At 33.3% G+C, this 13,273-nt stretch overlaps 1 protein-coding gene across 1 annotated transcript in view; it reads left to right on the top strand.

The window, feature by feature from the left end:
* The window catches only part of LOC118261908 (general odorant-binding protein 70), a 28,961-nt gene extending 19,406 nt beyond the window's left edge, over window positions 1–9,555 (top strand). Inside the window, exons 3-6 of the mRNA XM_035572942.2 lie at window positions 2,944–3,044; window positions 4,362–4,397; window positions 8,163–8,313; window positions 8,835–9,555. Of these exons, the coding sequence (XP_035428835.1) occupies window positions 2,944–3,044; window positions 4,362–4,397; window positions 8,163–8,313; window positions 8,835–8,923 (377 nt within the window). The 3' untranslated portion in view covers window positions 8,924–9,555. The remainder of the gene's footprint in view (window positions 1–2,943; window positions 3,045–4,361; window positions 4,398–8,162; window positions 8,314–8,834) is intronic.
* The last annotated feature ends 3,718 nt before the right edge of the window (window positions 9,556–13,273 follow it).

Raw genomic sequence — 13,273 nt, 5'->3', positions numbered from 1 at the left:
GACGCTAGTAAAAAAAAGTAGATAAGGTACATTTATCAACATTTATAGTCGCAAGTATCGTAAGAGCCAATAATGGTAATAAAGATTTCAGAGACCCCGCAGCATACTTTGATAAATGAGAATCTTGCCATCACCAGCCTGTCTACCAAGCGTAGCGATCTCGGAGCTGCGGACTACCTAGCGGGTTTACCGGGGCTCCGGCTCGTAGGGCAGGAGTAGGAACGGGGTGGTTTTTAGTCAGTAAGAGTCTGACACTCCCTCTCGTCTCACCCAAGACAGGAGACTGATGATTTTCTACCCTTAAAAAAGCGTAGCGATTGCGTATAGCGTATTGGGCTTACACTCCAATAGTAGACTGTCCCTGACTATTAGTGATTAGTACATTTGAAAATTAGTTGATCCCTCCAATTTTAGTGAACAATCTAGAATGTGTTACGTAGGTAATACTGGTAATAAAACTAGGGAATGCTGCAACACTTTCAAAACTGCAGGCGGTTGACGTTACTAACCGCAAACTGTAATTTATAGTTTGACTTCGTTAACGTTATTATGCTATTATGCTAGCTTTAAAATATATATAAGCATACTATTTTATATTGAAAGCTACTGATTTAAGTTTATCAACTATATGATATACCTACTTATGCATAGAACAGTGTTAGTAACAATCATAAAATAATATCTTCGTGAATTGTTTAACCCGATTTTAACCACGTTGCGATCGTTGAGAGAAGTAATTTTAGTTGATAATAATACTAACATGTAGCAAGCTAAAAATACTTTGTTATTAACTTTAATGTTAGTAGCATCTTAAATAAATCCATTATTTTTCTTAATTTAATTTGCAGTTGACCTCAATTTGATTTGATGATCCACGATAACTGGTTTACTAATATATTGCATAAAACTCACATTCTCTGAGATTTATACTTCACAAATAAATGCCAACCACTATAATAGATGGGTAATAAATACCGAGTGAATACGAATTATGTATCCATTTTGAGTATTTTTTTGAAAAGTCGCCCATCTCTACCAACCACTAATGGAAATATTTTGTACACTATATTTTAAAGTATATAAGTATAAGTAGGTAGGTAAATACAAGAAGTACTAGTATCTAGAAGGAAGCTTGCGGTAATCGAATTTCCTCCAATAAGCAGGATATTGTAACATAGATAATTGCCCGATCGTTATGAGTTTACCAACTCATATTCAGTAGGTACCCACGGCAATTACTATATGATTTGCATTACTCAACGTAATTGCTTAATTGATCCTGTTGTGATTGAAGATCTTTAATTTGATAATTATGTGTATAGACTCAACTGTTTAAATAAGAAACTACCGTGAGATATAATTAAATTAATTAATAATAACACATTGAACGCCGTGGTGGTCACCGGTGACCGACGTTTATAGCGGAGGATTTGCCTTCATCAGTTTTCAGTTGGCAGTTAAAGACTTAATTATTGCCATTTAACGTAGTAATGCTGGCTTTTGGGCACCCTACCTCACGACACTGATGAGTATAATTAGGCAGATTGTACGGGTTACTCACGTAACTAGTTATCCTAATTTAAGTTTTTAGGCATAGAGTTGAAACACATAGAAATTTTGAATTTACTCTGTATCTATTTAGGCCAAAAGTATGTATATTATATACAAACCAACAAGGTAGTCATATGTAGGTGTAGCACTTTTCTAACTTAAGTATCCTACCACTCCTAGACTGAGCTAGAAAAACATGTAATACCAAGTCCCATTTACGAGACCTTAATTAGATAATTGAAATGCTAGTTAAACATTGCAATAGCCACTCAATGTAGAATGCTGTTATGATATTTTTTATTACTTTCACATGATTTATGTGGTACTGGTACCTAATAAATAAATAGATAGAGAATAGAAAATAAATAGATAATAATAAATTTTGGTCTCAATTTCCTGGTTAGTATATTAATTTACCAACTTAGGTAAATAATAAAGCTGAAAAATTTGCATGAACAAAGCAAAGACTATGAATGCATTAACTAAAAATAATATTTACTGACCTTTTCATTTCTAAATCAGATGTACCTGTTAAATAATAAATTATCAAGATCAGACGTGGAGTCATTCGAAGAACAATTTTTAAAAACAATCTGTAAAGAACACTAGATAAAACCTAAAGCAACTCTGTTCACCCAAAAACCTCAAATCTATGTATCCAGATATATCTAAAGTACTTGATACCTATCGAAAGTGAGCGTTGGTTTGGATCGTGACCTGCCTGGCCTACATACAACACGCTTCAATACTAACGCAATTTACCAGTTTCTACGATTATGGACCTTCCTTATGAAGTAAGATGCGTTTAGCGACATTTTAATTAAATGATTTCTAGTTCTCAGACGATAGACACTATATTAAATTGGTTAAAATCTTGGAAAGGTCAGAAAGTAATTCCTAATGAAGTGATTTTGGACCAATCGTCAGCGTTAGTAGGAGCCACGATCAAAAAGAAACTTATATTTTTTAAATGGTATCAAGACAAATTAGATCGCGAAAATCTACTAAGATTGAGATTGAACCAGTTTATCGTCAAACCTGTTGATTTTATAGATATAGAATTAAAAGAACTTTTTTGAAAATCAGCTCGTGCGGACACGAAAAAATTAACAATGAAAATGCATAAACCTGTTCCACTATTGTTAAATGAAACAAAAAACGGGCATAAAATATATTAAAATTTCCAATAGCAGAAAGGACATAAATAAATTACCACTAGATGAACGAGTACTGAAATTTACCCATATTATCAAAGCAAAACTACATGAAAGTTCAATCTGATGATCTTTAAATGCTACTTAGTTGTTAAGTTCATACTAAAGGTTCATAGCAGTTCACATGTAGTACATTAAGTTTATTTTAACTAACCAATCTCTTATTATGCTATTTCAGAGGCGTTGGACGTGATCAAAGAAGAACACACGATGCCTGCACAGAGACGGCGTGACAAGAGAGAGGTGCCTTTCACGCACGATGAGAAGAGAATTGCTGGGGTAAGTTCCTAATATCACATCGACTTTTTTTATGCGAGCGGACGTATCACCTGATGGTAAGCAATCGCCGCCGCCCATGTACACTTGAAACACCAGAGGCGTTACAAGTGCGTTGCCGGCTTTTGGGGTTAGGAATTTAAGTGTTGTTGTTCGGGAATCGGGGATTGGGAAGGGGGGAATTGGGCCTCCGGTAACCTCACTCACACAACGAAACACAACACAAGCGTTGTTTCACGTCGGTTTTCTGTGACGCCGTGGTATTACTCCGGTCGAGCCGGCCCATTCGTGCCGAAGTATGGCTCTCCCACACTTCAAAAAAACGACTTATAGGCACTCTAACAGACCTCTTCTTTTTTATGGGGGAAAATCATCCAATGTCTTCTCTCGCTTTGGGCGAGGCGAGAGAGAGTGTCAGACTCTAACTGACTAAAAACCACCCCGTTCGTACTCCTGCTTTTCGAGCCGGAGCCCCGGTAAACCCGCTAGGTAATCCGCAGCTCTGGAGCATACTACTCCTAAGATCACTCCTTTCTTGAATTTATTAGCCACACTTCATCGACAGTTATTCCGCTGACTTTGTTTCCTTAAAAGAGAGGATTTTGAGGTCCTTAGATTTCCCTTTAAAAGGACCATTAACTTACATCAAACGATACAGCAAACACTGGGCATCCACAAAATACCGCGACGCATCAAAAATGGCTTCTAGTAAAAATGCAGTTTATAAAAACCAATCCTTTAATAAATTTTATTCAACATGCAACAAAACGACTTCCTTCCTTCCAAGATTTGCAATGAACGGACATAAACTTCAGTGAACGGATTTAAATGAGCGTATTTATTTTCTCTTTTCAACCAAAACCTGTTTATGACCAAAACGATGCAGTTTTTGATACTCAACCACTTAAACTGTTTATTTATATAAGTTATGAGTTCATGTAGTCGGTATAAACTCGGAGCATAACAAGCAAATTTTTAATTATACATTTTTATTTTATAGGGATTTAATTTACATGTGTGTATTTAATGTACAGTCGGGAATCGTGAGTCCGAATCCCGCTTATTTCATTTGTGTAAACCTTATTGGCAATTATACATTTTATGCTGCAATCTTTTAATTTATTAGATATAATTTTTAACTTTTCCACCTAGGAGAACCGTGCTCTCCTGCCAGCCTCACAGAAACCTATCATGAAACAATCCTTGTGTTATGTTTCGACGTATGAATAGTTATAGACCAGGTGTCCCATCCGTCTACTCAAAAAAACCTATTACTTTTATTAACCAGTGTAACTAATGGTTTATTTTTCTCAATTCCAGTGTCTGCTGCAGTGTGTGTACCGGAAAGTGAAAGCTGTGAGTATTAACCCACTGTCCTATTGCATTACACTGTTCTATTTATCTAACTGCTAATTCGTTTACAACCAGCCTACTGATTCATTCGTAGGGTTGTGCAAAAATTGTTGGTAATTTACGTATAGTACGTAAAAGTCAAATGTAAATTAGTAGCATTTTCAAAGAATAAAAGAATTGTACATAGCTATTTAGTATTAAGAACCGTAACCATTTTCCCAAAGGGAAAAATAATAAACCAAGTTAGCTAGGGAAAATTAATAAAGCTCGTTTTAGTATCTACGAGTATCTATTTTCTATTCTATCGGTACAGTGAAATACAATGTCTACAATGAAATATGAATAAGAATCTATTCAAACAATAAATCAGTCAATAACAAAAAGGATGTTCTCAAGCATCTCACAATAATTACATAACGAATTCACGCGGTGATAAAATATATAAGAAAATGAATAATTAATTATCCAAGACTAGTCCCAATTTTCACACCTAATTCTCAGCAACTCTGATTAACATAGAGACATCACTTTTTCTAGAACAAGACATGTCGATGTATTGAACTTTCTGTTGCGCCATTATAGTTTTTATTTAGCTTGTCGTCAAGAGAAAACTCATATTGTTCGTCGTGGATTCTAGGTTTAAGGCACACTTCAATTGAAGAGTTGACATGTTCCACTTTTAGTTCTGTGATAGAAAATATGGTGTTATTGAGCAAATCGTGACTTATAGAGTTCGATAATCAAGTTGAATATTTGATCATGTTATTATTGTAAACAATTAATACCGGCCTAAGCTCCTGTTACAAAGTAATTAAAATAATGTACTATTGCGTACATCACAAATTACCCTTAAAAAGATGCGCTTACGTATATTATTATAAGAAAAACTCCAACCCATAATAAATAAAATCTGCAACGCAGCATAAAATTAACCCAACAATGTAAAAAGTATTTAGTGGAATACGTAATAATTAGTAACCATCAAGCCAAGTCATTAAAATCAGAACATTATAAAGCACCCAGTGCTCATACCGAACACATTAAACCACCAGTAAGTCAAACAGAACATTATGAAGGGAAATAAATAAAAACATATAAAATCTGCGGTTAATGTTAAGTTAGGCGGCTATTCCCATTACCTACGAGGTCGACCCTACTCGTAAAGAAAAAATAAAATAATTTTTAAATCGAGTTTTAATGCTTTATAGTTTCTGTCACGAACTGATTGCTCCAATTTGTTAACTATAAAACATGAGGGTAAAGTCGTAAATTTGAAAAAGAAAAATTCGTAGCTTATTTATTATACTTGAAATCCTTTGAACAAGAATATTACGCCCATAAAAGCCTTCGGGACACGTAGTAGTTTGTATTTTATTTGTGTTATGTTCAAAAGTCGGTATTGAATTTAATTGTCGGCTTCGAGCCCATCAGTATCTGCTTGTCATACTTTTTTTCCATATAAATTTCTTTTGTATGAAATATTTTATTACAAGAATTACACTAGTTAGGCGTACACAATAAAATTTCGAACGACTCGCCGTGAATTGGTTTCAATAAATGTTATTTTTATCCTTCCAGTAATAATTGTAATTTTATTGCTTAAGTGGACTAGGCTTTAACTGGGATTTTTTGAATTCGGCTTTATGAGAAGGAAAATGTTGCCAATAAATCTTGCACCCAGCATGCTTACAATTCACAACCCTTATTATATTACTTCATGAACTTTGAATACCAATATAGTACATAAGTAGTAACTAATAACATTTCATAAGACTGAAAATAACCAATAACGATTACTTAATTTTAATTTATTTCTACAGACTATCCAGAATTTTCGCTATGATTCTATTAGGTTGCTATCGAGGAAAGAAAAAGCTATGATTCCAATTATTAACAGGTAAGTTTTGTAGACTTTTAACTATGGTTCTATTAGCTTGCTATTGAGGAAAGAAAAAAGCTATGATTCTATTAATAATAACCGGACAGTTAGATAGTCACTCTTGCAACTACATCTATACATATAATAAAATCGTAGAAAAGTGCTGTCTGTACATTGAAAATAAAAATAAAAAAAATAGCAGGGGTTATTGTTATGTCGATGTCGAACCCAAAAATGTAATTAACTTTTTTTTTGTCTGTTTGTCTGTTTGTCTGTTTGTCTGTTCGTCTGTGCGCGCTAATCTCAGAAACGGCTGATCCGAGTTGGATGCGGTTTTCACGAATATATTGTGGGATGCTTAAATTTACATTTAGTGTTTGTTTCATGTCAATCGGTTCATAAATAAAAAAGTTATGTCAAATTAAAGAATCACGTCGAACATTCTATGCTTATACCATTAATCTCCGCAACTATTTGACGGATTTGGTTGAAATTTGGTACAGATATAGTTTAGAACCTTAGAAAGGACATAGGATAGTTACATTCATTTGGTTGGGTATCGGTCGAGCGCTTCGGTACTATCGTAAAAGAAGTGTATTATCAGTCGTATGATTATTTGTCTGTAGTGGTCCTGCTGTTTCGTATACCTATTCTAAATAAATTGGTTTCGTTGTATTTGTCAATTAATAAGTTTATTTGTTGGGTTTTCCTGGTTTTCTGGTTAAATTATTTAACGTAGGTTTAGTTAGATATCGATTATTAGTAGTTACTGTAGTTAGTTTTTTTAATAAAATTGTAAGTCTAATTTATTAATTAATTAGATAGATTAGATTTAAGTCGTTTCTTTTAAATTATTTAGTTTAAGCTTGGTTATTATAGCATAGAGGATAGGTTGTAATATAATTTCTTTTTTTAGGGTTCCGTAGCCAAATGGCAAAAAACGGAACCCTTATAGATTCGTCATGTCTGTCTGTCTGTCCGTGCGTCCGTATGTCACAGCCATTTATTTCCGAAACTGTTGGGCCTACATAGTTGAAACTTTGTATGATGATGTATATCGTTAACCGCTATTCGAATTTTGAATAAAAATGAATAAATTTAAAAATTAAAGGGGGCACTCCATACATGGAACTGATTAAAAAAAAATTTTTTTCAGCTAACATATCCGTGATGGGTGTCTATGGATAGTTCTTTAAAAAAGACATTAAGGTTCCTAAAACCACTTTTCGTAAAAATCAATCGTTGGAAAGTTAGACGCTTCCAAAGTGGAAAAATGAGTGTCCCCCCCTCTAACTTTTAAAATAAGAGAGTGAGAAAACTAAAAAAATATATATGCTGTAGATTTCAATAGAAACTAACAACGAAAATTGGTTTGAACAAGATATCATTATTAGTTTTTAAGAAATAAAACATTTTCAAAAACCGCAAATATAACTTTGTCGTTCATACAAACACTATGTAAAACCAAGTTATTTTACAACTTTTATATTATGTCATCTACTTGCTGCTACGGAACCCTTCATGGGCGAGTCCGACTCGCACTTGGCAATTCGTAGCTTTCTTTAGTTTTAAGTTAGTTTTCATGTTAAGTTCGGAAAGATTATAATTTTTTTTTAGTTTAAGTCCGTTTTTAAACTATTTTTTTCAATGCCATAAGTGAGTATACATCTATTAAATTCAAACGCAGAGCTCATTATGTTGATTTTGGAAGAGTTCCCTGGAATATCTTCTACATCTCATTTTTGAAGAGATTCCGCGAGATCGGGAACTATGTGGTTAAAACCAAAAATTTGCCGGAAGTCACTATTCCACGCGAACGAAGTCGCGGGCAAAAGCTAGTGACGAATAAAATTCTAATATTAAACAATTTTCTATTGCCATATTTCCAGGTGGACGGCTACGGTTTCCCGACCCTGGAAGGTCTGGTGGGCCTGTACTCGGACGGCGTGAACGAGCGCGGCTACTTCATGGCGGTCCTGGAAGCCTCACGCGAGTGCCTCATGAAGAACCACGACAAATTCTCCAGGACTGTTCCTATGGGTAATGATTTTGGACTAGTTATAATCTATGGGCCTTCTACTTCTTATCTTTTTTATAATATCATAGAAATTGCAGTTCGTAAAGTTCAGGTTTATCATAGAGCACTGCTATCCGGTCCGTAAAGCTAATGCAAAGAGGGGATGCTATAATGTGATGCAAAGAGGAGATACTATAATGTGATATGGAAAATAGAGAAGGAGGTTGTTTGTAATATCCTCCTGCGCTACCCCTAAAGTATCACGCATTTTGTTGAAGAGAAATCCAGTTATGAGATCTCCTTTTTGGATTTACTTCATGATTAGTCTACCATGATAACCTCTGTCAAACATAGTGCATTAGTTAGCTCTTACGTTAGCCACGGGAAGTCAAGGGGCGATGACAAAATGTATTCTATATAACAACCACATGACTGCTTTTTTTATATTTTTGTTTATTTTACATGTTTATTTTTATTTTTACATGTTTATTTTTATTTTTACATATCTATTTTTATTTTTACATGTTTATTTTTGTTTTTACAGACAACGGTCGTAACTGCGATGTCTCCTTCGACATATTCGAGTGTATCTCGGACCGTATCGGCGAATACTGTGGAACCTCCGGCCTCTAACCGAATAACTACTAAATGTCCTAATTAAACTGTCGATGTAGGTTTAGCTAATTAATTAACAGATGCAATAATATTTTTAAATGTTTTTTTTTCGTATTCTTTTTCGTTCATGTCTATTGGACTTGGTCTATCACTGCCATGTTTATTATATTTTTAAATGATTTCGATTTAAACATTATAGCTGTCCAGATTTTTGTAAAATTTAATGTAAATCTTTTTATTTTTTATTTGAATGTATAGTCTAGTTCCTTCTATATTTGCGAAAAAAAATGTCTTCAATATAATATATTATAAATACAATCCTACATAAGTTACCAACCCGAGACAAACCATTAGAATAAGTTTATGTACATAGAGTTATTAACTAAACTAAAATGTGATGCTCAATAATTTTAGCTGTAAGGTAGCTCCATAGATTTTTCAAAGAACACTTTCTATATAGCACAGTGACTACTATTGAGTAGTTATGATTTTTATATTTTTATTGCAAGAATTATCTTTACAATTTTAAAAAATAATTTCAAGAAACTCAAATGTGTATCTACTTTACGTCTTAAATTAGCTGATCCTTAACGAACTGATAGATTTAACATAGCTTTAAGTTTTATATAATAAAGTTCTGTATATATCTATGTGTTGCGAGTTTTATTTCAATATTTTAAAAAATATAAACCATGTTTCACATAGTATCACTTTTTACTTGATGTGTATTAAGGTATTTTATTGGATTATGGTATATTTTATACTGGAGGTAGAACCTTACCACTAATACTATTACTATTTTTCATGAAACTCAGATTTTATTATTTATAAAAATAGTGACTTTCGGATTTAGTTAGTGTTCCTCTCTTTTGTTTCCACTAATATAAGTTTAATTTGAGCTGTAATTTGTTGAAGAAAGGCGCAGTCTTGTGTATTTTTCATTTCGCGGACCATTTTTTGTTTTCTAAGACGGTGGTCTTTGGTTGGGAACCACTGCTTCAAATTTGCCATAATCTAAAATAATTCCACATAAGTGAGATTGTTGTCTTACGAGAGTCAACAACAATTACCTGTGACAGTACACTGCAGGACTATATGGACCTTCACTATATGAGAAAACCGGTACTCAGATTGCAATAAATACAATCTTCATTTTGTTCTTCTAAACTTTTAACAAAGGTAGAACACATTTACTTTTTAGTATTGGTCAACGTTATACATTTTATTCGGGAATTGTAAAATGGCACGTGGCTACGAGACATTGTTAAATAACGCCTGTTGAAATGTTTATAGCAAACTGCAATGGAGTGACACTATTCAATTCATAATATGATAAAAATATTGGTAGGTTGGTACATCATGACTTGATGTTGGCCTTTAATATTTATATAATTACATTAATTTGATCGGATGTTTTAAGTTTGTAAGTTCTAAGTTCTATCTAAAAAACTAGAGAAAACCTACAGTACTTTTGAATCAGCAGTCATGATAACCTTACCTTAAAGATATAACCAAAACCTACACTGAAGTTTGCACTAGCAGTCTGGGAATCGCACAAGGATGCTATTTTTTTATTAAAATATATTTTTTTTATTAATAAATATATTTTTTAATAAAAAAATAGCATCCAATGAGTGATATTATCACTCATTTAGTTCTTAGTAACGAAAGCCATACCAAAACTTTTTGGATAACAGATTCTATAATACCCAATATCAGTTAGATACAATCATAATATGATTTAGCATATAGGTACATAATTTTGATATTGAGTTAACGTTTAATGTTTACAAAAAATCTTTTAGATTGCGAACCCTATTGTAAAATAAGGCAATACAAGCAAACTACATCTTACATTATTTTAGAGGTAAAAGTACATATTTGAGGATATGTAAAAAGATAAAACTTTTAAACAAATTTCAGTGAAATTGGCTATAATTATATAGACACGTCTGAAATAGCACCTAAGCTTGTCCTGCGTAATTGGGATAAAAATGAGACAGGTAATTTTTTCGGCAAAGCTAGAAGCTAGTAAGACAATATAAGTGTATGTGCATCATGGAACATAGTTAACATAAAGTAAACAGGCAACTTTAATTGTAAATAAAGGTAACTTCCACGTATTAAAATAAAATTAAAATATTCCCTCACAATATCTCATTGTTACGATGGTGTTTTAAAAGATCATCAGAAGATACGAATCAGTTAATGTGATGAGGATGTAAGCGGTTACTGAAGGCAAAGAATTATATTTTACGTAACTAGTATATCACCTTTAATTAGAATTAAGATAATATTTCAAAACAAGCCACTAATAACCATAATTTGTATCCCACGAGTTTTTGTTTCCTGATTCAATAAAATTTGACTTTATCAGCTTAGAAATATCTATTGCGTGTAAAAATATAAATTATTGTTAGGCTAGTAATGCTGAGACCGTGAGAGAGCTGCAAGACTGAGCAATTAGCCGGCTGAGCCTTATGGCCAGTTTTAAACAATGACATTTGAATGTTGGACTCCTGAAACCGTAGATTGTGCAATACTGTCTGGTTATTTTTAGACTAAGTGGTTTTAGGTTTTCATATCGATTGTACAGATTTAAGAAATTAAAACATTTTCTTAGAAATGTAATCGGCATAGCGACCGCCACAGCTTTAATGTCCCAATGAAGAGCGTGAATGCCGTAGATATACTCTAAGGGAAGGTTGGGTTAGTTCCTCCTCCTTTTTACTAACATTGCAGTACTCTAATGAAAGTCAATATAGAATTCGAGAATCGAAACGAAAGGCAATTAGGTAGTCTCCAAACAAACAACATGTTAATTAAACTGATGACGTCGATACTGCTCAAAACCTAGACAAAATGCAACTCCTAAACCCGCAACCAGCGCCAACACTTTATACATAGGAAAAACCTACATTTATGATAATTAACAAACGCAAAAGGTGAACCTTATCAAGTTTGTACAATTGAATTTTGTATAAGCAGATTCGGTTGAGGACGTGGGACATACAGACAGACACAATGACTGATAGTGATCATCAATTTTACCCAAGCGTCGTGTTCCATGCATTATTACTAGGAAACGTGTATATTATGTATATATGCTGATTGAGTAACTAACACTTCAAACAAGAATTCGTTTTATTTTTAATGATGAGGGGAAATATTTAATGTAAATGCTTTTGTCGCTGACGTTCCTGGTACGACCTTTTCGGTTTTTAATTAGTACTTATATTTTGTGTGTGTAATGAAAATATTGTAGATGTATTTTTAAGACTAAGCAAGAGACTACAAATCACATCACGTCAGTAGAATATACGTCACCCATCTTATTAGGGATGATTTAGGGACATCCCTCCCCATGTTTTCATTAAATTGGAATTGGAATGGAATCAGAAATTGGATTTTTGTAATTATTTATACCAAAGACTCTATAAAAGACTTTAGATTCAAACAGATTTTTTCTTTAACTAATTAATTACCGGAACTAACATACATCTTAAAGAATAACAGTTAATGAGTCACATGTATGTTTCAGAGAACTCATTACGAAAACACTTAATTTTTTACAGCAAACTCAACAGGATCCTGTAAATCGCTATCAGCGCCATCTTTCAAGGAAGTTATGTAAATAAAAACATATCATGCAACGGAAGTCCTAGGAAATAAACAGTAGTAATATTAGAACAAAACATACTGATCACAAGATAGTTAATCAAAAAAGTTATATGCACGTGTAATGAATTGTTTCATGTCTTGAGCATGGGTGGTATCTCTATTGATTACTTCATAGTGTAAGCTTCAATACCACGTATATCGTTGTACATAGCACCACTTTCGACAAAAAATTAATATATAGGTGATATGAACATTAATTCATGTTATAGATATGTTTTGATTGATTGCCAACTTTCGATTGATCACTGATTAGTTATTCGGTATTCACATCACTGTCATCGCTAGATTTTGTACGATTTTCTCTTATCTTTTTCTTTAATCCGAAATATATCTATTACGTATTGGTTCATGTAACTGTATGTTGTTATAAATAAATAAATTGATGACTAAATCAAACACAATCAAAAGGCCACTATTACCAAAATAATTCCTAGCTTAGAAAATTTACAACTGGACAATAAAAAAGGCAATCTTTGACCTATTTTCAAATTTAATCAACTTTCAATAAAACGAAGGTCTTGTAAAATTTCTCAACATGATTGAATATCGGCTGAGTTGAGGAGGACGGAGGTCGTAGGGCACAATGGCCAGTACCGAAGGGCATCTCCCATCTTCACGGTGGGCGCGCACCGGCGCCCGCGCAACATTACCGTCCACCCGCAGCTGTCAAAACGAATGCTAAAGTTA

The sequence above is a fragment of the Spodoptera frugiperda genome, chromosome 20 (assembly GCF_023101765.2).
Source record: "Spodoptera frugiperda isolate SF20-4 chromosome 20, AGI-APGP_CSIRO_Sfru_2.0, whole genome shotgun sequence".
Taxonomy (NCBI): domain Eukaryota; kingdom Metazoa; phylum Arthropoda; class Insecta; order Lepidoptera; family Noctuidae; genus Spodoptera; species Spodoptera frugiperda.
Note: the sequence above shows the minus strand (reverse complement) of the source record. Positions and strands in the feature narration are given on the sequence as shown.